Source organism: Necator americanus, chromosome IV (genome assembly GCF_031761385.1).
Source record: "Necator americanus strain Aroian chromosome IV, whole genome shotgun sequence".
Taxonomy (NCBI): Eukaryota; Metazoa; Nematoda; class Chromadorea; order Rhabditida; family Ancylostomatidae; genus Necator; species Necator americanus.
This window is the reverse complement of record NC_087374.1, coordinates 12,361,753-12,387,765: the sequence shown is the minus strand read 5'-3', so window position 1 is coordinate 12,387,765 and position 26,013 is coordinate 12,361,753. Positions and strand designations below refer to the sequence as shown.

The window sequence follows — 26,013 nt, the reverse complement described above, 5'->3', positions numbered from 1 at the left end:
TTTTATCGAATATATTATTTTTATAGTGCACCAGCGCAATGATGTAGTTTTTGTAGGTTTACTTTTATTATATGTGTTAATTATAGTGTGCCAAGAAACATAGTACATATAATTTAATTTTTTTTTACTAACGTTGCTAAGAAAATCTATGTTAATAGACAGTTGTATCAATTTTCTTATTGGATTTATTCATATTTTTGATAATATTGTAAGCCTTAACTGGAGATATTTTCGCTGATTCATTTTCAGTTATATATTTTTATTTACATGTTTATTTATTTTTTTATTAGCATTTATTGCATACGTATTTTTATTTTTTTAGTTTCATTTATTTATATTTTATTTTTTTATTTGTAGTTATTAAAACTATTAACTGTGTATCAACTTTCAACTATCAACTATTGGCAATAGCCACAGCCAATAGCCCATTACTTGCCACAGATTATGACAAGTAATGCAATGAAGTACCTTGTTTTTTTTTGTATTACAATCAAAGTTTTAAAAGTACCTATATGTATATACATATATATTATATGGTTGGTCACATTCGAAACAACTTTATTACAGAAGTCAATTAGTTTACGTATAGAGCAATTATCGCTACATACTGACCCTTTATTCTCACTACCAAAGTTATTAATGGTGAATTGATCGGAACTTATTTTGCTTTTTGTGAACCAACATTATTAGCTGCAAACCTTATGTTTCTGATATGATTCCACGCACAAAAATATGCAAGTGAATACAAAAAATAAGGCAATCACGTATTTGTTTTTAATGATGGAGTGAAAGCTACGGCTGGGAATGATTGATTGAATGAGGATGCAGATCAATGACGAAAAGCTCAATGCTTAGGTTCTGCCGCGAGAATCTTCTCGATGATGGGCTTTTTCTCCTTTTCTGACAGGAAGCATGAACGAGCAGCATTGAGTTGCTGAAAAAAAGATGATGGTCATATCTTCATAACGAAAGGAATTTTGCAAAACTTACGCATTCCCAAAGTTGATGGGTAGTCAGGCCAATTTCATCTCTAACTAACTGCAATTCACTCAACATTGTGTTGTCGAAACAAGTGGGATCATCGCGAGAGATCGAGAAATTCACCTTGTCTTTCGCCCAACTGAAAGAGATGTGTTGCACTCGCAAGGTACCTGAGCTGCGATATTGCATGAGTTATGAACTAGGTAATGAAGATTATCCTGTAGAAGCCTTGTTTCAGTGAAACTAAAGGTAAATCCACATTAAAGTCCGAAAAAAGGATAAAATATCTGGAGTTAATCAATGCGCTTGGGATGCGCCGCGTTCACTTCAATTCGGAATCGTTTGAGGCTTATGAACATGTAGCTTACACAGTGGCTTGCGATGCCAGCTGGTGTATCAAGCCAGCGTTTTTATCCCCAGACAAGTCTGGTACCAATGAATCGATCTAGGAGACATGAAACGGTGGTTGTCACTAAGGCGATTTCGAACCAAGGATCGTGTAGTCACAGCGGACCTATTACCGATTGCGCTACACACGCCCATGAGTCATAGGTAGCCCACAAATCCAGTGTTAGAGTATGGCAGCCCCGTAGTGACCAGTCTGGTAAGTCTCAGCCTCTCAGCTGTAAATGTGGGTGCATGCGCCCCAGTAAAGTGCAGGGCATCATTGCTACAGTGTTTGTACAGAATATAAAGATGCATATAAAGATGATGAGCCAAATGTCTCACTAATGGCGGAATTCACATGAGTCATAGGTAGCATCTCAGAAACTTGACCCTCAGTTCCTCTCGTAGCATATCTGCCATAAATGTCAAGGCACGTAATAAGTTGAGCGAAGGACGGGAGAGGGATGAAAACAATGTGAGAGTGGTGGCTTCAAAAGCAATTGTGGTACCGCGCAAGTTGCGCTAGATTTAGCGCTGCGCGACCGTGTGGCCCAACAGATCTCAAACCAACTCTCCCACACCCACTCTTTTTGAGGCAATCAACATACCCTGAAGAATTTAACGAGCTCTAAGGCATGTTCGTTGCCCTTACACCACTACTTTTCTTCTTTTCCCACGTATCCACGCTGCATATGACTCTTCTTTACTATTGCAAAGAACTACAATTCTGATTTTATTTTTTACAGCCTTCTCAATAGCGTCTTTTCATTCAACTATAAAAAATCAGAAATGAAAGAATCCACGAAATAAAAAATAGGAAACATATTATAGGATGAAAATCGTCTAATAAGAATTCTTAAGGATATGATAGACAAAAGCAATGCAAATTAGCGTAATTCGTTTTAGCGCAGCGCCCGCAAAGTACATAGTTCTGTCCTATCACTAATAGTTGATCATATTTTCACGACCTACTCTCACGAGAGATAGTTCTCTCATATTTCTTCAAAAATTAATGAGTAAAATAAAAATAAAAGTTGAAAAATAGCAAAATAATGAACTTTTGAAGAATTACTTCCGCTAACCTGGCAATAGGATGATTTTTCCAGTCAAGCGCCACAGCTCCAGTCATGATCGACGAATACGGACATGCTTCGAGATGGATTCGTCGATCGTCGATAAAGTATCTGAAAAATAGACAATAAGAACTTAAAAATACTTAAAATGAGTACAACCACAACGCTTTACCAAATAATTCTAGAAATCTTCTCACTTTTTATATATGCCTGGCTCCCTCATCACCCGATAGCCGTGGCCAATTCTCTCTGCATGCATATCTTTAATAGCTTTATCAACTTCTTTGGCGCCTCCGCTCTCCCCAGCGTGCACTGTTCGATGGATACCGCGTTTAAATGCTTCCTAAACGAGTAGATATTGAATAACAAACGTCTTAAGTGATTGCGGCACCATACAGTAGCATCCGGTTACTGTTAGGCTGGCAACTGATTTCTGTTACACATTGCAACATTTCGTTCGCGAGCTGTTTATTCTAAAAAACTTAATTTTCAATCACTGACGTACCCTTATTGGTATCAATGACAAGTTGCCAACCTCCAGGTAATTTTAGATTTCCTTCTTGTAAATCAAAAAAATGACTGGGAGTAAGTCTTAAGCTCATCCTCATTAACGAAGTGGCGTCCTTCCAGGTGATGAGCCAGAAAACGGAAAAAGTGGTAGTCGGACAATGTCCATACTGTATGAGAAGGGATGTTCCGGTTGGGATTTCGCAGCTTCATCTAAGTCAGTTTTGCGACATGTGGGCGCCTTGTCATGCAAAAAAGAGACTTTCCTCTGTACCCCTCCAAGTTCTGCAGCCACGCGATCCATCTGCTAACAGTACTTCTCAGCATTGATAGTGGAACCTTGTGGCAGAAGCTCCCAGCGAATGACTCCTTGGACATTCCGCCAGAAACGGAATGTAATCTTCTTGGATTTCACAAGATGAAAGAAGCACCCATCGAAGGAAGCGTTAACAGTAGAATATGGAGTACTTAGGATAGATTAATAATTTACAGTATTGGGCTAACTAGTCAACTAAGTAAATTTCTAGAGTGAAATCTCTAAACTGTAACGGAAACTTATTGTCAGCTTAGTATATATTCCATTAATTTAGAAGCAGTACTGCCATAAAACTAAAAGAAACGGTAAGGATTTCCACAACTAAATTATTGTAGGATCCAAACCTGGTATATAAGAACAATTTCCCGTTCATATTGCTCATCAGCTCCGTGTGCGCTGCCGGCCACATCAATAGCCACCACTCCAAGATGACGAAGGTCCGTTGCTGGATTTCTTGTTTTCATCAGATGAGACGTTCAAAAGGTTTTACACAAATACTGAATAACTAGGGTGGAATTTTCGGACTTACCAATTCGAAGTACATCATCTGCGTATTGATGAAGACCTCGAATACAGCATACTATTGATCGTGCTTTGACTCCGAAGTCAGCCTCTCCACGATCGAATCCCTGTTTAATCGCTTCTACGACACCGGTTGAAGTCAGCTAAAAAGTGTTAGTTTCAAAACTTGGTTCAAATTCAATACAAACAAAATGGAGATCTCTACAACCAGAGGAAGCGGTCAGTAAATAGTAAGCGAGAGGACGAAAGCCGAGTGACTGGCTGTGCTTCAGGCTGTTTTGACAAAACTGTGGTCCTAACGTATAGTTGGGTCAAAACGACATGGAGCATGGACAGTTGCATGGACGAAGGTAGTGGCCAGGCCTGCGCTCGAAGCTCGAAGGTGTGCCAAGCGTATAAAAATGCTAGGGGGGGGGGGGGAGCGAGCGGTTGGGATCATGTGGGGACACTTGCTACCACCGTTCATTGCTGCAGTTCGCAATGGTCCCACCTCCATTCCAACCACTCTCTCCACCGCACCGCTTCGAACGCAGCCGCTTACGCAACTGCACCGTGCTTTATGTCGTATCGATCCGACTATATTTGAACTTGAACTTCTATGGAAAATTTTCTACACTCCTTTCAACGTAAAGGTATCACTCCAGGAGGTCTTTCGTAAAATTTACCTCTCCGCCGGGTGCGACGAGAAGATGCGGCGAATATCGAGCTTCGAAATAAATAACACCATTCGCTGCCTGATCCTCGCACATTTCATACGCAATCCTTTCGATCGCAGCCGCATCGCCTCTAAAATTTGCCACTGCTTAAAGTTATGCACACAACAGTACTGGAAACACACTGAATCACACCAACCGAACGACTGGCAGGAGGAGATCAAATGCTTCGAGGACTTTTGAAAGATTGGCCGGCTCATGTGTGATTAGCACTTTCTTTAATTCCTCAACTGTTTTTGCACCTTTTAAAGGTGTTCCTTTAGCTCTTAAATATTCGCAATACAATACAGCACTAATCGTGCAGAAAATTTGATGCACTTACAATGAAAGCTCGAGTAGAGTTGAAAAACGAATAGAACCATCAAGATGAAGGTGTAGTTCCACCTGAACAAGTAATTTCGCATCACGTAAGCGTCAGATAAGAACGAGTAAGATTGTAAAAAAATATACCTTCGGAAAATCTAATTCCTTTCGTGTTCGTTCGTTTACGATTGGCACGGATACCATGATGCTGGGGTCCCTTGAAATAGGGAGATTTAGAGGAAAATGTTAAACTTATGTAGAAATAGCTTTAATCATAATAGTTCGAAATGAGCGGCGTAAGTACATTATCGCAGTGCTTGTGGAATGAAAGCAGCAAATTTATTTTATACCAGTCTGAACGTCCGGCAAAAGCCGGACTTCAAACTTTCTCTGGTGTTTGCTTCGCTCGCCTTCACTGATCAACGAAAATTAATATTAGTGCCGTTTTCTGTGAAATCAGACTTGTGTATCTTTAACAATTTTTCTTTATTACAACTGAAGGCGAAACATTTCACAATCCATTTCTAAATGCGTCAGTTCTGCATTTGGAGAAATTCAAACTTCAGCTTCGAACACCCCTTATCAATATATTATAGACAAAATTTGAAAGCATTACCCAAAATATGAGCTTTCCTCCTGTCTCCCTCCAAGAGTTGTCAATGAATGATGCTTTAGCACAAAATGACGCGAAAGACATCGTCCTACTGATAAAGATAATGTTCTACGTCAGATCACATAAACATCTTGTTACTATGTAAGCAGCCGTTTGCATGCGTGTTTCCACTTTCTGAGGAGGACATGCTACCAACTTGAGGCGGACGGAGAACGAAATATACACGCACCATTTCAACGCCTCACCCCACGTTATAGCTATGTGGTGCCGGCGCACCAATCCGACGCCGGACCAGATAGCTATAACGTCGCACCCCCTTTCGAGTTTCGTGACTGACACACAAACACACACACGTGACAGAATAAGTCCGTTATTATATACCATGATCACGATAATAATAATAAACGGCTTCTAAGCGTCTGTGTGCGCATGTCCGGTCCGGGTTAATTTTTAAAGGCATCACTCTACCAATCTGAGGTGGTACGGATTTTATGTGGAGTATTCCTATACGGGATCGCAGATTAAGGAGAGGGGGGTGATTCCGTCCATTTCTTCCTAATTCCCGTAAAAATGGCCCGGAAGATACGGCTTCAGGCGTTCAGGCGCACTATTTTCTACAGGGAGTTCGACTGGAGCGCGCCAGCCTTGTGCGGCGCCGCATCTTCTGGACCGTTTTTTACCGCAATTAGGAAGAAATGGACAGAATCACCCTCCTCTCCATAATCTACTATGCTGTATACGAATACTCCGCCTGAAATCCGCACCACCTCAGATTCGTGGTATGCTGCCTTCAAGAGAATATCATGCGAGCCCTTTTGAACAGGTTTCAACCGAATTTCGCTAAGAATTGAATGGGGATAGCAAGCGGACATAAAATATCAATTACATGATGTTTTTTAATGGTCCGCTTTTGGTAATAACAAAGTTGCTGTCGTTTCAATTTACTCTGCTTGTGAATAGGTATTGATCCACAGCTGATTCGATCGATTTCGTTGATCTTTCCTCAGTTTCGCGTATAGGCGTGGTCGAAACACACCGGGAAAGTGTTAGCATACGCTGATTACGTATATGATTATCAGCGAAAGCTTGCCAACAGCGGTTTTAGCGCAGACTATGATAACAAGTTCGCGAGGATTGTCGATTTTATCGGTTTATTGACTTTTACTCATTTCACTCTTAAGCTAATAGTTAATATTGTCAAGGTGGTTTGTACGAGAGCACAGTCTTAGAATATTACTGCAACAAATCGAGGAAGAATACAACTTCAATGTTTTTCCTCCTTTTTTTCTTGGAAAAGATGAGTTCTGAGGATGAAAACGTAATATTTTGGCGAATATGTAACTCTGCTGAAAATGTTTTTCTTTTCGTTGAGTGGAAAGGGATGGCAAAGAGGAGGTTGAGGGGATCGAAGAAGTTCTTTTCAGCAAACCAACCTCCCTTCGCGGTTCAGACCGTTACACGGTCAATTACCATGATATAGGTGAATAAAACACACCAAGATGTACTGAATATATAACGTAATTTATACGAAACCCCAATAACAAAATAAAAAAATAAAATAGAAATAAAATAAACAAAAATAACACAGTCAACTAGCTAATGCAGCATTTACAAATTTACACACAAAATAAACGTCAATACTAAATTTCTAGTCTTTACCACACAGCGGTGGTCAGCGTTTGAAAGGAAATATGCGTTGATTAAGGATTTTCTTATAGTAATTTCCCTTGTTCGTTGTTCCAGTGGTAGTGATCTCAAGGAAATCGAGATATGTTCTGACAAATCTTGTGCGTTGCTGTTAGCAGAGAGGTTATCTTCGAAAGAGTTAGCAAAAGTTGAATTGTACTTACTTTTCAAAATGAAAAGTAACCTTTTCAAATATGTTCCGTTTCATGATTATTGCCCTTCCAAATATAATAGATATTTCTGTTCAGTACTGTGAACCACTCTCAAGAAAAGTTCCAGAATATACTCCAAACAGAAGAAGGACTACGAAGCTTGACTGATAAAGCATCGAATCCCAGAATTACGTTAACTGTCGAGTTACTTCGATGGCTTTCACCTGCTCTACCCCAGTTGACTATTACGGACAAAATCAGAGACTCAGTTCAAATACTTAATGGCATCAATTCTGGATGCAACGATCATGGTGATCGCTTCGATTGGACCCCACAATCAATCCATATCAAAAATGGAAAAGCGACTTTTCCCTCCCAATGTAACGCGCTGCAGCTCCTCGTTGAATGTCACTATGTAGTTCCCAGAAAGCATAAAGAAAAGGATAGTCCTGTAAAGAGAAGACTCCCTATGTAAAATCATTTTCATCCCTCTATTGGGTCTTCGCATATCTTTTTTCCCACCTTTGGCAGAAATAATTTTTTGAAATTTTTTTCCAGTGAAAATGAAGAATCAATTATGTAATTACCAATCAATTACTGGTGTAATTATCATCATCATCGTGTAGCCACCTAGTCGGTAATGCTCTTCTTCCAGAAGGAGGGCTGTGACGATAAAAAGTCGGTGAGTACGTCTTTAAAGTGATCCAAGCCTTCGAATTTTCCTTCGCGCAGCAATGCTGCTTCAGGGCCCGGAACGGGCGTTAGCCGGATGAGGCAAGGTCCAGGCTTCAGTGTGGGGGTCGGTCGTGGTCGCCCAGCCCAGGTTCTCCAAAAATTGCCGCGTCACCTTTGCCGATGTGGGGTCTTGTCAGTGCAGCAGTGCGACTACTATCTAATCGTTCAATTTCGTCCTTCTACATCGGCCGCCTTCATATCCATTGCTCATCTACACCACTATTTCAACATTAAATGCCCTATTGTTCAAAAGTTTCAGAAATATGAAAGATTCTGCCGTGCGAAGAAGGGATAAACGGATTATCATGTACTTTGTGATGTTTTTTTACTCTTTCATGGTAAATCTCTATTGATTACCAATGTTCCAGTTTCCGCAGCAAGTAAAACAACTCTTCTCCATGCTCTGCGCAAAGTTATTTTCTGCCTCTAATTAATTCATGAAGAATAATAAAATTCCAGGGAATTTTAATCCAGAGGAAAATTGCTGTGTCATTTCATCTTCAAATATTGCACTCTGAGACCAATATGTTAGTACTTCTGCATTATGATAATTTTGTGGTCCTGGAACAGAAACCTCCGGAGAGATTGTGTCGGCCTGACGTGTTGAATTCCCATCGGAAGCTGGGACTGAGTTGAGCTTGTCGCCCTATCGATTGTCGTTCAATCGATCGCTGGATATGGGCCAGAGTCCGGCTCCGTTGAGAATGCAACGCATTAGGCAGACGTAGTACGTCCAAGGGCGACTGCATAACGATACTTTTAGAAAAAATACCGAAAAAAAAATGAATAAAAAAATAAAAAATATGAATTAAAAGTCAACAAAATATAGGAAATAAGAAAAAGAAGTAGAAAAAGAAGTAAAATGTAGAGTATAAAAACATTGTATTCACACCATTAATGTATAATATAACAACAACATAATATTGTAAAACAACATAAATATGGCACAAAATATACCCTCAGGATATGATTTATTTATTTATTTACTCTTTACATGGCAATCCATGTGTTTATGAATGGAGTATACAATGAGCAATGAGTACATACATAGGTTACTGAATACAAGTGAAAAAAACCTCTAATTACTTGCTTGCTTAAGGAATCTGTTAACAGCTCTCATAAATACTGAAAGCTTAGCGGGTGTGGGTAGTTTATGGACATAATTGAGTAGTCCGAGCCAGCTCTGTTAACGAAAAAGTGTACTGGAGACCTAGGGGAAGCAAAGTTAGTCTTAAATGTAGGGCCACGCGTTATCGATTTTTTAAAGGAGAAGAAATCAGAGATTTTCAGACTAGTGTAACCATAGAGGATTTTATGAGCCATGATAAGATCGTTCCTCCTTCTTCTCAATGAAAGAGGTTTCAAATCAAACAGTCTATCTCTGGATTATAATCAATTGGAATTTGTGTCAAATCAAATTGTGGATTGTCAATCAATCAAATCAAATTGTGGATTACTGTTTGGGTGAAAAAACAAGGATATTTGGGACCTTTGTAATTAAATAAAGAAAGCTTCAAATGAAATTGAAAAAATTAAATGAAAATGAATGATATTGCCCATGCTTCATAAAAAAAAATACTTGTACTTTCCGGAGGAAATGATTGTCTCAATCAGTAGCTACAGATCATTAAACTAGTAAAGTGTGTAGGGAAACGCTTTGCGCATCCAGAGAGGACCAAAGCCTTCAGCAAAAGTGTAATTCTACACTTCTGCAAGCTTATAGCAGATGTGACGAGTCGAAATGTAATCGATTTATACATATTCACAGATTATCACTTGCGAAGACTAGCCTTAAAACAGTGCTCGATTAGCGTTTAAGGCTAGAATCTGCAGGCGGTGCATTTATAGTTCGCGGAAAGGAAAAAGATTGATTGAAGAAGATCATAGAAGATCACAGTAATTACGAAAAACTAGCTGTGCATAAATTCCCGAAAATCGGTATTTGTAGCAAGTTTTGGTGTTTTGAGGTAACAGACTGACATGGAAAGAAAATACTGATTAGTAATAACGATGGGAACTAATGAAAAAAGAGAAAGAAGTGGTAATAGGCATGGGAACGTTACCGTCATCGTTTGCAGAACGGAAAAAAACGCCTTTTAAAGGCATCACCCCACAAATCTGAGGTGGTACGGATTTCAGGTGGAGTATTTGTAATATAACAATAAAAACAAGGGTACTTGAGACCTTTGTAATAAAATAAGGAAAGGATTAAATGAAATTGGAAAAAAATTTAAATGAAAATGAATGAAGTTGCCCATGCATCGTCAAAAAAATACTTGTATTTCCCGGAGGAAATGATTTACTCGATCAGTAGCTACAGATTAAACGGGATAGTAGATCATGGAGAGGGAGTGATTCCGTCCATTTCTGCCTAATTTCCGTAAAAAAACGGCTCGGAAAATGCGGCGCCGCACAAGGCTGGAGCGCTCCAGTCGAACTCCTTGTGGAAAATAGTGCGCCGGAACGCTCGAAGCCAGATCTTCCGGGCCGTTTTTTACGGCAATTAGGAAGAAATGGACGGGATCACCTCTTTCTCCATAATCTACTATCCCGTATACGAATATCCACCTGAAAGCCGTACCACCTCGGATTCGTGGAGTGATGCCTTAAAAGAATGGCAATAAAAGGGGTGAGGAGAACTGAGTGTATATAAATTTTTAAAAAAGTACATTTGTATTTTTTACAGCGTCTTGAAGGGTTACAATTAACGTAGAGATATAATCTGGTAGTATCGACACTCAGTTCTCCTCACCCGTAGAAGAAACGAAGAATTGGAAAGGGCAACACACGATATCCTTGCGTGCTTAGACGCAGTACGAGAGCTTATCAATACCAAAATGATAAGCTTTTTTAGCGGCAAACTATCTGCAACGATAACTAAAGAAACACTGAACAGCTCGAATTCCCGTGATTCTTTTGCACTTTTTGACAGAAGAGGACACACATAAATGACTGAGAAGGAAGTGAAAAGGAAAAAATGTGAGAAAACTCTGGAATTCATGAGAAAATCGTTAAAATTTTGAAGGCGCAGTTATTTCAGCTATTCACCAGAAACGTTTGGCAAATATTGCTAGAACGTTATTGTCAGAATAAAATACGAAGATGCTGCTATTAATTTGTAACAAAAAAAAAACGTAATAAAAAAACCTACACGATATCCAGGCAAATAAAGAACAGAAGAATTTCATGCATAGGACGTCGTTTTATGTGTTTGAAAGAATCGAAAACGCTTTTTAGGCTCCTAGTAGAAAATGATTTTTATATCTTTTTGGAACACATAAACTCCGACATTCTCATATGTATAATAGCCGTTGAGCGTTGAATAGTCGTTGAATCATTCTTGTGAGAAAATGTGGCTTCGCAGATACCTTATAAGATGATATGAGAGAACACACTGAGATAATGGATTGCTCAAATCCTGACATATATGCATTCTTTACGGAACAAATTATCAGAAATTTCATTCCTTACTGTTTATCAATGAGTAGTTAGGCGAGAATGAGGAGAGGAAGAAAGAAATAAAGAGGAATCGCATGGGAATTTGCGATCTGACACAGTCTGGTTGAGACATGGTGCATTTGCGTAAGCGGCTGCGCTCGAAATAGCCCGGTGGAGCTGCATAGCGGTTGCAATCGAGTTGGGACCCTTCTTGGCAGCAATTAGAAACGAGTGTACTAATTTTCGCTAATCATACCTCCCGAGCACGATGCAGAATGAGTATGAAAGGAAGAAAGAAGAGAGAGAAAAAAGGAACAGAATTAAAGGATAGGAAAAGATTCAGTAGGATGTCATCACATTCTCGCATTTTGCAACTTTCGGGAAAGCAGCAAAATCGCTCCAGATTTGAAGGAATAGATCTATTCAATGTGTTAACTGATGAACCGAATCCAAGATAAAGACGGGAACGTAGCGCTAGGGTAATCTCCCAATTTTTGCACGATCTACAAGCGCCTACAAACACGCCTTGAACGATTTCGGTCACTTGAAGGTTCCAATAAATCGAACTTTGGATCTCAAAACGGTTCCTTCCCCAGAGAAAGGCTGAAATCCCGAGAAATCCGGAATGCAGATGACACGAAGGAAATATTAATGATCGGAATTAATCGTCAATATAATGGATAAATTACTTAATTAATTAATGAATTTACACAATCATTAGAGAATCATTTTGTTGAAGATGTTTTCTTCATTAATATTTCCCTCGTGTCATCTGCATTCCGCATTTCTCAGAAATGGTTGGAGAAGTTGGTTGGTCAGAAATGGAGTGGAAATAATGGTTGTGTAAACATCTTCATATCCATTATATTGACGATTGAGGAAAATATTGAATGAGTGGTATGAAAAGGAGAAACGGAGAGACTTCGAGGGTGAAATCGATTGTATTCAGCAACTTTTATTCACCAGCAACTTTTAAAAAAAAGTAAAAATATAACTGGAATTTGGTGGAGTTGGAGAATCCTGCAGGAAAATGCGGCATATCATTTAGGCGAACGAAATGGGAGATTTTTGACAGGGATGCGTGAACTTCTAATATTTGCACTGTACATAAGGAGACTCGCTGAGTTGTCAGAATTGCCGAAAGTCTTAGTGAGTGCCATGAGAACGATCCATTGGGAAGAAGAAATTTCACAGTGAGAAACTACCAGCAAAAGATTCAACCGTAGTTCGTTTCACCATAATATCGTTCGAATAGATTCAGGAACAGGTTCTACCTCATTTAATTCCAAATAGAACTGGTTCGTACTCTTCAGAGCACTTCCGAAAATACAAAAAAAAAATTCCACGCGAACATTTCATCAAGCAGAACCATTAACTAGAGAGATAGAACTGATAGGTTTGGCAAATTCTCAATGTTTCCGCGTAATCATCGAGGATTTATACGATTGTTTAAAGGAAAAAGAAGAAGAAAAGGAGAAGAATCCATCGTGCCACAAAAAGGATGCACTTGATCGATTTCATGTGCTTCGCGAAATTATTCTCGAGAAATAAATTTGCTGGAAAATAACATAGGAGCACAGAGTTAGGATAAAAACCATATACGCGTTTCATTTGATATTGAGTGACGATACAGGAGCTGCACTTCCAGCTGTTAGTGAATCAAAACATTGCCATTTTCCGCGTTACCGCCGCACGGTTAGCGTTTTATTAATTCAGCCCGTTTACATTTTAGTGCACGCTTTTCCAGGACGCACAGATACGAATTTTCGACGTTTATAGCGTGTATTTATCGATTCTCACTTGTCAGTTAAAGAGAGCGTATCATGAAACTGACGAAGTTAGGATCTTTGTAGATAACCTAAGAGTTCGGCGTGCAGCTTACGAGTACGAGTGTACTCACGCTCAATTCCCCTTAATCAAACCGAAAAACGGCGTGGGAAACGGTTTTGTTCCTACGAGGTACGTGAGAACGCGCCGCCCCTGTGCGCGGGCCGCATCCACGAGCACGAGCAAGGTGAAAAATTTAAAAATTTCAAAAAGTCAAATTTAAGAACATTAACAGAACTTAGCGTGGTCATGCTAATACACATAATCTCTACATTTGCCAGAGAGACCGCAACATCAGTTTGTGATACCTTGAACAATAATGATAATACCTTATACAATATATTCAAAAATCTCCTTCTCCAGGATTTTTAAGAGTTCTTATTCAAAAGTCCAAGACGTAAAGGCTTTAAAATAGCGGCATTTTCAAATATTTTAAACAATAAACGTTCAAGAAGAACCTTCAAAAGAAAAGAACGAGAAATTGAAATTTGAAAGACCTTCATATATAAGGTGTGAGGGATAGAACTATGTATTAACTTAGCAACTAAGTTCCCGCCGTTTTTTTCTAATTTTATTATTCTGCATGTCATTAAATATTTGTGGCACAATGTTTTATGCAGTTCGAAAGAGGATGTTTTGTTCTATCGAAATCATTGTTTTACTTTTTGCTCAAGCTAATTTGTATTAATTTTTAGATCATTAAAATGGAATGTCAATTCGAAAAAAAATGAGCATTTTCGACACATTCTTTTTGCTTCTAATCAAGGCTCCCTAACGACACAAAAGCTGCTCGCGACATTTAGGATTCTAGGACTCATTGGGATCTAGTGGGACCTCTCCTCACTTCACTCATCGAAGCAATTTGCGATGGTCCCATCTTGACCGCAACCCCTGGGTCCACCGCGTCGCTTTGAGTGTAACCGCTTGCCCAACTACACCGTACTTCATGTCGTTTTGACCCGACTACATCAGATGGAGGATAGAAAAATGAGGAGGAAGAAATAAAGTATATGAGTGTAACCGCGAAAGGACGAAGAACTCCGAATGATGGAAGCGGAACTGAAACAGATAAGAGAAGCGCAATAGCTTCTTGTGTAAGAAAAAGTCAAATCTCCAAAAAAAGTGCAACTGTCCGAAGGAAATATTCACGTCATGGAATGGTGTTAATGACAGCCCTTCTCATTATCACAGCTTTGAAATGAACTCTTGAAGAGGAATGCTACCATTGAGTACTGTATGTACTGTATACTGTATTTTACTTTATTTTACTGTATTTTCCTACCTACTTAGCAGTACATCCGCCTATTCCACTGGTGGATGGCGCTATTTCTCACTTCTCGTTACTCTTTCAAAAGGTTACCAGCTAATCCAGCAAAACTTTAGCCCGAATGACTTCACTGCTGCATTTTCAACATGTCACCATTTACAGTACAGTAAAAAATCTATGATTTATATGTCGGGTTCCATCGAGCCGTTTACGAAATACGGTAGACACATGTGCACGGCTTGACTCTCGCTGAAGCCCATATTCGGCCAGTAAACCAATCGCTAACTGCGTTGGACGCATTCACTCACAAACTGTTCGCTTTGGACGCAGCCGCTTACGCAATATTGCACTATAAACCAAGTTGATGCGGACCTCATAAAAAGCCATAAATCTAAACAAATTCACATGAGCCATGAATGAAAAAAAAACCGCAAGTGCAGCAAAATGCAGTTTCAACCAGTCTTTAATATTACACTGTTTACACAAATCATTAGCAGATGTCTGTGTTGACGTAAGAGGTGCGAAATGCGAAAACATGGCTATTTTGTGGACAAGATTTCTCCAGTGTGCAATCATTTACGGTAACACTGTTCCGATGTAAAAAAGAGTAGAAAAATAAATAGATCTAATGAAGGGTCGAGAAAGACAAGGACTGGAATTTAGTAGACCACTCTACGCAATTTTCGTTTACATAGCTGCGTGAGTGAGTGCTTTTAAATCCAAGCCTGACATCGTCAGGTTTTCAGTTGTCCAGTAAGTTCATTTCCACGGTCGTCAAGATTGTAATTCGCAGCAACCTGAGTCGTAGACCGATCGGTGGACGAAAACAACTGACTATTCTGCTAACCATATTATTGATGGGCAGGTGTAGCGCAGTCGGTAAGAGGTTCACGGTGGCCGCTCGTTCGATGGTTCGAAACCGCCGCACTGCCAACCATCCCCTTCACTCCTCCTGGGTCAATAATGTGGTAGCAGACTTGTCTGGGAGGATAAAAACACTGACTTGATGCATCGGCTACCCTACTCCCCCTAAAGTCATTGCATAGGCTAAACACAATACCACATACCAAAACCTCAAAGAATACGCATTGCAGTAAAACCCGTTGGTGCAACCCAAGCGGATTGATACTCTTATCTCTTACTCTTAGAAGCCTTATCCGCATCCTTTATCCTTATCCTTCATTTGTTGGGATATTTTTGTTCTTAAATAAAAAATAAGTAGGAAAGAAATCTATGGGACAACCTAATATGCAACTGAAAAAAAAACTGGACAATATTGGCAGGTGCTTAAAAACATTCAAACATAGGTCCACTTTTGAGAACACTTTAACCTGAGTTTGTGGCAAATCGATACCTTTACTTGAGAACAAGGAAAATCTTCAGATTCAAAATGTTGATTTATAGAGCTTCGGGATATATTCTGCTCCTGTATGTTGTGGATGACTTTGCTGAGGATCATTTCCTCATGCTTTTAGATGACCTCATGTCATCGTTCAGTTCACGCCGCAAGATTTTCACGCCAATGGTTCCAGGATACTGTGAATGTACATAGGCATTGGGGATAAATTATATCTAAGCTCTCCTAAATCAGCTGATCAAAGAAGAATATGAGTGATTTTCCAAAAAAGGAGGATTTGAACAAAAAAGCCGGGGATATGAATAGGAATATGATATGAAAATCACATGTTTACCGAGCGTAGAATGTAACGGAAAGTAACAAAAACATGATTAAACGTCGACACGCAGAAACTGGTAGGAAAGTGCGAGCTGAGGTCAAACCTTATTTGAACTCGTTTACATGTGAGAAAAATCGGAGTAACGTTTTCTGGATGCGTCAATGAAAAATGCTTGCATTAACGATTTCGTAGCCATACATCATTTCTGTTGTCAAGTTAGGGGAGGACTTCTTAAGTATAAATTGTGATAATTCATTCTTGTAGATCTGCGTTGTCGTAGTTCTTTTTTTTTCTTCTTTTTCTTCTGTTTTTTTTTTGACGGACATTTTTTGAGGATTGCACCAAGTTATCACAGACGACTAAATTACACGAATGACTACAACTTGCTCAAATTATGATCTACGAATTTAACTTTAATTTAAAAACCAATCCAAATTCAGAAATGGAGACAAATTCCATCCATTTATCCATCCACGAATGACTTGCTTGCTGCTGCAACTTGCTCTCGAGAAAAACTAACCAAAACCATTTTTTGGAAAAGAAAAAACGAAGAATGATATATTCAAGCGAAATCAGCGCCTTTCGACGCGCGTTGAATTAACGACTGCAAGACTATTGAGATCGTATAAAGAGCATGTTCTATACATATAAGACCTCATAAGATACATAAGATCGAAGCTCGTCGAAAACGATGTCGGTGAATATTGAGAAGACTTCACCAGTTTGTCAGAAAATGCACGTGAAGTCGAGCCAGAGATGCTCATGAAAAGAAACAGAAATTCCAAATGGTGCAGTTGATTTTTGCAAAAATAAAAAAAAATAAAAATACGACTAGATTATTCTTATTGTTTCCACGTTTTTATTCGTTACCTACATGTGAGAGAGCTCCATCTTGTCCAAGATTAAATGGATGAGGAAAAATTTGTTCGCAAAGAAACAAACCAGATGAAATGAGAAAGGGAAACAAGATAGGCTACTCAGTTCATGACCATTATTTATTTTAGCTCGATATGTTATAAATATGTAAAAACTGCTGCGGAGAATATAGCAAAATATAAGGAGAATAAAATTAGCTTAATATAAAAGTTACACTGTATTATAACTGATATTTTCTTGAAACCTTTCTGTAAAACCAGTAATGCAGATGTCTAAGTTTCGAATAGATTCCAAGGAACCCAGGAGAAAGAAAAAAAGCAGAAAAGAAAAAGAAAGAATCATTCAACCTCGTAAAATCCTAAAATACTGGAACAAAAAAGAGGAAAAAAAGATTCGACGAGTAATCGATGTTTCAAGTCATTGTTTACATCCCCTTAGATAAGTATGACGCGAATTTTTTGGCTCCGAAGGGATGGAAGGCTTAGCTGGCCTACGGCGGTTTTGAACCGCTAACAGTGGAGTCGCAATGGAACCGCTACCTTTGTTTACCTGGATTAGAATTTGGGATAAATACGATCGATGGCCAAAAAATTGCGAATTTTCTCAGAGCTCAAGGGAATCCAAACCGGTTGTGGAAGAGAAATAACTTGCATGCTTCAGTTCATGCTAACAATTCTCTCTTGAAGTCAAATAAGGTGCCAAAAAAGAGGATCCCGGGTCGTAAATAGAATTGTTTGCTGCATTTCTTTGTCGCCCACGCTGTAGTACTTCCGTCGGCCACATACTGCAACACAAATCCAGCTGAAACAAGTAAATCCTAAAACTAACATTGCATTGCAAACACTATTCACCCGAAATCTATTATGTAAAACAGAACTGGAACACTACCGCAATACTTATGTATTGTTTGCATACAGCGCTAAGAACGTTGAAATGAAGTGAGCCGGATTGTAAGATCCGATAATTTGCAGTGGAAAGAGTCATGAGGGCAGTTTGTACTCCCCCACCTCACAGGATAAGAATGTTTCTGTGGGAAAAAAATATGAGGAAAAGGTACATAGGAATGGGAATTATCGAATATGGAGTAAGAAAAAGGCATAATTTTGAATAAATAAAGCATATTTTAGAAGAAGAAGAAAGTGAAGAAAGAGTCAGAGTGAAGAGAACTTCAAACTAGTTCCAGCTCCACCCATAAATCCGTCACAATTTGTTGGATTTTTTTTACACTTCACTTTGACTCTTCATAATTCTGTTAGAATTAATCTGTTTTGTTTTGTACTTCGTTCACAAAGTTAATAGATACTGCCTAAAAAGATTTCCTTGAGCTGTAGCCAAGATTGGTATTGATCGTCTTTATTGAACAACGGCTAACGTTTCGGCGTTATCGCCTTCGTCGGAGCCTGGAAAATTCAAAGCCTTTAGTGATTTATCCTCTCAAGCGCCTCATCACTCTACAGAAAGCATCCAAACGGTAGGCAAACTCAAACTTAATAGATACTTTTTTAAATTTTTTGATGGGTAAAGTCCTTATCAGACATCCCTCTGCCGTTATATCTGTACACGAACAATTGACCATTCATATACATATGTATATGGAACAATTTCCTATTAAAGCATCTTCCTTAGTCTCTGGGATAATGAGCACCGAAAATTTTCCCAATAGAATGAACCCGTAGTTAAAGGCGGCACAAGCACAAAACTGATGACGTTGAGACCTGTCTCCGCGGAAGTGTTAAAGGGGTGAATCGAATTTCCCTACGAGGCACCTGACAACTTGCAGCGCTCGTGAGCGGAGACAAAAGAGGACGACGCGACGCGAGCGGAAAACAAATTGTTGATGCTGTCGCTACCGCTGGTTAGCAGACGCGCGCGTATGGCTGCGCTTGAATACGTGACACGTTGCTAGGTGCCTCGTAAGAGAATTTGATCGACGATGCCACTCTTTACACTGTTTCTACGACAGTTAGGAGGAAATGAACGTGATGATGCACATACTCGTAATCTATGCTCGTAATCTAACCCCATCCCTTCATAAAAAGATCCCGATATTGTCAATTTCGTGATATGATGCCTTTAAACAAACCAGTAACAATCGCCTATCTTCAGGATCGCCGACAAAATGGCCTCCCAACAACGCTGCTCGTAAAAACAAACCGCAAATAGAGATTAAGATTATCAACATTACTAACCGCTCTCTATCTGGATTGAAGAGAGAAAAACTTGTTGGTTTTCAATTCTTTCGCAAAACGGGCATTTGCTGCTGAATTAATTTTCTACCGATGAAAACCCAAAGGTATCAACTCAAGATAAGGATGGTGGTAATGTTTGAAAAGCGAATGTAATTTCCAGGAAAAAACACCTCTTCACTGCAAGCTCATTTAGCATAATAAAAAGACCCCTTGGGAATCAATTCCAGAATGCATTACTTTACTGTCTTCATGCAAATAAATAAATAAATAAAGGATAGAAAGGATAAAGTCTCTGGAGTTAATCAATCCGCTTGGGACCCCACGTTCACTTCAATTCAGAATCGTTTGAGGTTTACGAACGTGTAACTGGCCTCTACAATGACTTGCGGTGGCTAGCCGATGTGTCAAGTCAGTGATTTTATCCTCCCAAAGAACTCTGGTACCAATTTATCGACCCCGGAGGGATGAAAGACTGGGGGGGGGGGGGTTCGAACCTTCGGTCGATCGTGTACATGGACATCGGAACCTCTTACTGACTGCACTACACCCGCCCCTAAATAAATAAGTACAATAAATAAATTAATAGATAGATAGATACGATCTTACGACATTACTATTTTCAGTACTACTATTTTATACTATTACTATTTTTCATTATTTTACATATGCATCTTCCCATACTAGAAATCAATATTTGCACACCACAGTTTTCAGCTGTGAGAATAAAAATAGCACAGAAAGATACTAAAAGATAAGTGACATTATATGACGTTTGAAAATTGCGTTTCTTATCTTTCATAGAAAGAAAAATAATTTCAATACTGCCAACTAGTAGCGATTAAAATACTGAAGACGTCAATCATATCAGAAAGAGGATAAGAATCCAAGAAATGATCACTTCTGTTCACAAAATTCTACTCATTTTTTAAGAATAGAAATCCGTAAAACAACGCCAAAAAGAAAATCCATAAAAAAAGAAGTCCATAAAAGAAGATATGGCTATAGAAACAGTAACTATTGTGGAATGAAATAATTCAGTTATGTGATAAAGTGTAGGGTTCGTAGAATGCAGAGAATGCGGCTCAAAACCTCCACAAAAAAAGAACTTGACCTCTTGGTAAACATTTGGATGAGCATTTGCAAGTTCTGCAGACTATAGAGCATTCAAAAATATCCTTCAAGAATAAAATCCACCCCATTGAATCATTCCTAGACGATGAATCACTCGTTGAATTATTCATCAAAAAGTATGCCTAAAAAAACACGCTGAAGCCTTTTCCCGGATTTACCACGGCGTTCCTCCAGCAAAAAAAAATTATCGAGATTTAGATAATTCTCAAAATTTGAATTCAACTTTAAAAATTCAGCATGAATTTGAATACAATTTATCTTTGTAAAAAATCATATTTTAAACATAATTTTGAAATATCACAACGATACCGCGTGGAATACGTCAAAATGTTTATTTTCAACATTTTCTCGTTGATCCTTCTGCTCACCCCACGAATCTGAGGTGGTGCAGATTTCAAGTGGAGTCTTCGTATACGGGACTGCTGATTATGGAGAGGGGGTGATTCCGTCCATTTCTTCCTAATTGCCGCAAAAAACAGCCCGGAAGATGAGGCGCCGCACAAGGCTGGCGCGCTCCAGTCGAATTCCCTGTAGAAAATAGTGCGCCAAAACGCCTGAAGCCGTATCTTCCGGGCCGTTTTTTACGGCAATTAGGAAGAAATGGACGGAATCACCCCCTCTCCGTAGTCTCCCATCCCGTATACGAATACTCCACCTGAAATCCGTACCACCTCGGATTCGTGGAGTGATGCCTTTGAGCTAATACAAGGATGTGGACGATTTTGCGCGACCGGACTCACGCTAGTTTTTCGTGGGTCACTCTCAATAGCACGATCAGACAGTGTTGGAAATGAATACTGTCTGTAATCTGAAAGGACGGAAGTTTTACTATCCAGTACATCGTGGGAATGAATTCCACAATGGATTTCGAAGACAGTTCAGTGGGGACCACGTGGTGATGTTTTTCATCTTTGAGGTCATCAATGAGGAAAGCAAAAAAGAGCGGCGATAAAATTTCTCGACATACATGTATTTCTACAGGATCCGTACGCAGTGCGAGTCATCACATCCACAGGAAATCGTCGTTTTTACTTTTGCCATCGAACCGTGTGACAATCATTAATATAAGTAGAACATATAAATACTCTATTTTCGCAATTAAGCTCGCAATGAAAGAGCAACTACACATATTTTGTATTAGATACAGTAGTAAAATATACATTAAATGCAGTAGTATAGCGTTAAATACATATAATAATACCTATACTAAGTAGCTCAAGCTAATTCCCAATTACCTATCATATCCATGCACAACTTAAAATGATCTCAAATAATTCCCATCGTAAACGTTTGGTTTTTAGGGATGGAAACATAACAGAAACTCCTATTTAACAATAATTGATCAATAAATGAGAAAGAATGAGAAGAAAGGTGACAAACTACCTCATCTCACATACGAACTACATTTTACAACATTACCGACCAGCTGACGCAAATTTTCATCCAATGGATTTTGATTGCTTGCGAAAAAAAAAAGAAAAACAAACTAACAGGAATAGGGAAAAGATTAGGTTTAGGAAAAATCATTAGCTATCACTGTTTTTTCCTCCAGTTTCACAAATAAAGAAACAAAAAAATCCTTGTATGATAAAAAAAAACGACAGGATAAGACAAGACAAGACAAAAAAGAGCACGAAGACAAAGTGGGCCCGAAAAAATCCAGTAACGAGTTTACTCCCTTATCTGCTAATTGACTGGATTTAAGTGTCAATCGATCAAATAAAGGAGACTGGTAGCACAATTTTCTTTCAAGTACAGTACTGGCAACGGGTTACTTATCATGTTAAGATCCAGGGGTGTTCGAACCCTAACGCTACTATTTCTTACTGTCGTTGTTCATATTACTGCTATTATTGTGATCATCATTATTATTGGTTCTACTATTACCATCATTACTACTATTGTTAGTATTATTACTGGACAAAAACGAGTTTACCTGTAGTTCAGTACGTAATCAGCTGCGCACGCACAGTGTGATACAGGTATAGTCGGGTCAAAACGACGTGAAGCTCGGTACAATTGCGCAAGCGGTTGCGCTCGAGGCGGTGCGGTGGAACGTAGCGGTTCGGATCGAGGTGTGACCAAAAACTGTAGCAATGCGTTCTGCTAGCGAGGGTCCCACATGGATACTGGCGCTAAGCTCTATCGCACCGCTTCGAGCGTAGCCGTCTACGCAACTGCGCCGAGCTGCATGTCGTTTTGACCTTTTCTGATAGCAATTCGTTTGAATTGCATAACTATTAATCATGATACTATCCTCAAAGGAATTCCAACGATTTGGCAAAGCCTTTTTGAAATTTAGTATCCAGAAATGCTGAAAGAAGTTGAGTTTTTCGAAAAGAACCTTCCAAACGATGCAAGTGAAGTCATAGTTTTTTCTTACATTGAATCAATGACCCTTAATAACCTCAAAAACAGCCAGTATTCTAGAAAGGTCCTTTTTTTTGGGAGTGTATAACGTTGTTAGAATTTTTTCCATTGCTTTACTTTGAACTTTAGTCCCTAGGAAGAACGACTCCCAAAATTTCTCGCATGCTGCCCAATGACTTAAGATGTAGTCATTTTTAACTCTCCATGTGTAGACGCTTCTTGGATCCTAGATTGAAAATAATATTACTAGAAATACTCACGTATTATGCAAAAGATTCTTTTCCAGATAGTCCATTGCTGCAGGATCATGCGGCAATGCAGTTTCTGCCGCTGTGGATGACAGTAGAGATCCCATTCTGAAAAAAAAAAAAAACTTTCCTTGACGACATATGAGCAGCATCCAGAGAAACGATTACAACGGTTGCATCTAAATATTCCAGTCAACTTTACATCATAGGGAAAAGGAATTTTCATTGACTTTTTCACTCCAATATTTCATCTAAGAGAGTTCTTGGGACAATAAAGAAAACGTGCGATTAACTCAAAACTGTAAGATTTCTGAAAGAGTACTTGAGAGTAAAAATAGAGCAATAATAAAAGAAACTTAGAAATGAGCAGTAAAAACCGGATTTAAGCGAGAAATGAATGTAGCAAATAGAAAATCCTTTATTGAATCGAATATCCGTTTCCTTCTTCTGGATCTCTTTTCCAAACAGCCTGTGATTTATTCGTATTCGTAAACAACGCCACCGAAAAGCTGTCAATAACAATAAACAAATGTCAGATTCAACCGTGCGAAAACACCATGTTTGTGGAATTCACTAATAATTACGCTGAATTACTTATGTTACTTGTGCTAAGAAAGAACGACTTCACAAATCCCGTGCAAAAAAAGAGCTACAATTGAAATACTATTTTTAAATTTTTAAAAATGCTTTCATAGGGGATGTGCCTATTTGGAAGAAAATGTTTCAACTGTGTCCTAGCCTGCAATTACAACTTCTAATATCGCTGAAACCCCTTTTTCAAACCTTCCTCCAATCGATGCCTATTTTTTAGGCCATAGGATAAAATTGAAAATTAAATTTGAAAATTAAAATTAATTAATTAAACTAAGAATTAAAATTGAATAAAAACTGAATTGAAAATTCAAGAAATGTAGATGGATCCTCTCTCTTTTCATGTTTCTGCGAGCACTCCAGGAGGAGTCTAGGAAAACAAACATTTATGCAGAGAAAGAGAATACACCTTCTCATTCTAACTAAAAGCAAACATTCATCTAGTAATGCTAAGAAATATCAAAAACAATTACGGAATTGCCCATCTACGTTGTTCCTTATGATCAATTATTGATCTACAGTAATTGATCAATTATAGATAAGTATTAAGGCATTGGTCACATTGTCCGTTTGGCTCAGATTTCAGACGATTTCATTCTCGAATATTTCAGGCCTTTCTTTGCTTCCTACTGGTTGTTTGCCCCTAATCCTTTCGAACAGATTTGTGAGCGATCAATTTTAGTTCACAATTTACTTTTAAATTACTTTCATACTGAGTTACTTAGCAACTGAGCCACCCAGAAATTATCTAAAGAAAATTTAGCTAGCGGTTAATGATCGTTGACTGTATCAGGAAGAGGAAACGTATAAAAAAAAATTCCTATGAGTAGAGCAATGCCAGAAGAAACCATTTAAGAGAACACGAGCACGGCGTATCTGAAAGAAATGTCCAGCGCCGACTGCTGTATCATTTTACGACCTTTAACAGAATCGTTGATAAAACTTTGATGATAATTACGTCGCCTGATTGACGCCTTTTTCTAGAATGCGACGTGACAGCAAATTGTCTCACGGAGCGCACAGGAAATCAACGCACTCACAACCAAAAATTATCGAACAATTTTTGTGAATTATCTTAATTTATTTCCTGATTTCGCGATTCTTTGGAGAAGCAGAAGGCAGGACTTTTCTCTTTTTCGAGAACAAGATCATCGTCACTATTTCTTATTAGTTATCTGATGTTGCTTCGATAACAATAAGTTATTATTATTACCAATTATTTACTTGACTATTATTTGTCATTTGCTAACATTCTCCTATGACAGAAATTTTCAAAGGCCTACAGAAGAACCGCCAGCTCGATATTTTCTGATATGTTGTTGCAGCTGGAAAAGAATGTGCACACAGCAATCTTTTCGGGGATAAAAGAGAAATTTATAAAAAGCATTACATGTATAATTCGAGCGAATGCTTAACAAAATAAAGCAAAAATTAGTGGAGAATTACGTTACAACTGAACAATGAATCCAGAGCTATCCAACACTAGTTCTCCTACTCTGTCTCTTTTCTATCAGGTCTTAGCACACAAGTGAATCATACAAATATATGGGCATCTAGTTTCTTGCATCGTCGAAAAAAGCAAATACAAGAAATAGATAGGGGAAAACGAAAAAAAAATCACTGTATAGCTTATGCAAATGTGCAATAAAGAAGCGAAAAAAACCCGTAATGAATCTAACGACATAAGCGATAAACATTGAAAAAAAGGGACTAGTCGGAAAATCCATATGTTCTAGCTCGCTAAGCGGACTCCGCTACATCTCCGTTCACTTCCTCTTGAATCGATAAAGGCGTTTAGAGGTCTGGCTTGCGGCCAAATTTCACGACCACACACCGAGGTCACATGCTCACTCTCTCGCTTGTGGCCACCAATTCGGCCAGGTGGTCGGCATCTGTTCAGAACAACATTACTCTAATATCCAGTTTATTTCTTGACAGTACAATGTAGAAGTATAAAACACACAGAGATAATGAGCAATAGTAAGAAAATCACCGTCTTCTACATAAGCAAACTATGCCAGTAAGTGTCAGCAATTCTGTTCTTAAAATAAATGTATCGAACGTACAATCGAGTCCAAAAGGGAACATATGCAGTACATTTGCATAATTAGGGTAATACGAGTCGCTACTCTTGAGTTACGTTAGTATCGACAGGCACTAGTCTACCAAAGATCCTCCACCAAGCTTAACATTTTTTTACTCGACAACGAATGACCGGGAGGATATGTTAATCATGAGTTATCGTTAAATACCTAGCATGTATCAAATGCAACAGTCTTACTTGTTTTCTTGACTAAGATAAAGCTGAATGTAGGGTGTCAGGTGTCCCCAAATCAGGACTATAGCGCTCAAAGAGTTTAGCTAAAGTCCGTCACAAAGCGGAAACCCATCAACCCAAGCAGGTTCTTCACA

At 38.7% G+C, this 26,013-nt stretch overlaps 1 protein-coding gene across 3 annotated transcripts; it reads right to left on the bottom strand.

The window, feature by feature from the left end:
* Positions 1-844: 844 nt before the first annotated feature.
* On the bottom strand, positions 845-23,117 carry RB195_001050 (uncharacterized protein; the record flags this gene model as incomplete). 3 transcript variants are annotated; one of them, XM_064197648.1, is made up of 13 exons in its annotated part: positions 845-934; positions 991-1,038; positions 1,105-1,120; positions 2,451-2,552; positions 2,639-2,784; positions 3,609-3,709; positions 3,794-3,929; positions 4,452-4,572; positions 4,639-4,764; positions 4,822-4,883; positions 4,950-5,019; positions 5,419-5,506; positions 5,608-5,647. In XM_064197648.1, the coding sequence occupies 13 exons, from the start codon at positions 5,645-5,647 to the stop codon at positions 845-847; spliced, it is 1,146 nt and encodes a 381-aa protein (XP_064053529.1). The 3 variants fall into 3 exon arrangements, with proteins under 3 accessions (XP_064053529.1, XP_064053527.1, XP_064053528.1); XM_064197647.1 differs by lacking the exons at positions 5,419-5,506; positions 5,608-5,647 and adding an exon at positions 23,023-23,117; XM_064197646.1 differs by lacking the exons at positions 5,419-5,506; positions 5,608-5,647 and adding an exon at positions 11,140-11,180 and having other exon boundaries at positions 991-1,120.
* Between the last annotated feature and the right edge of the window lie 2,896 nt (positions 23,118-26,013).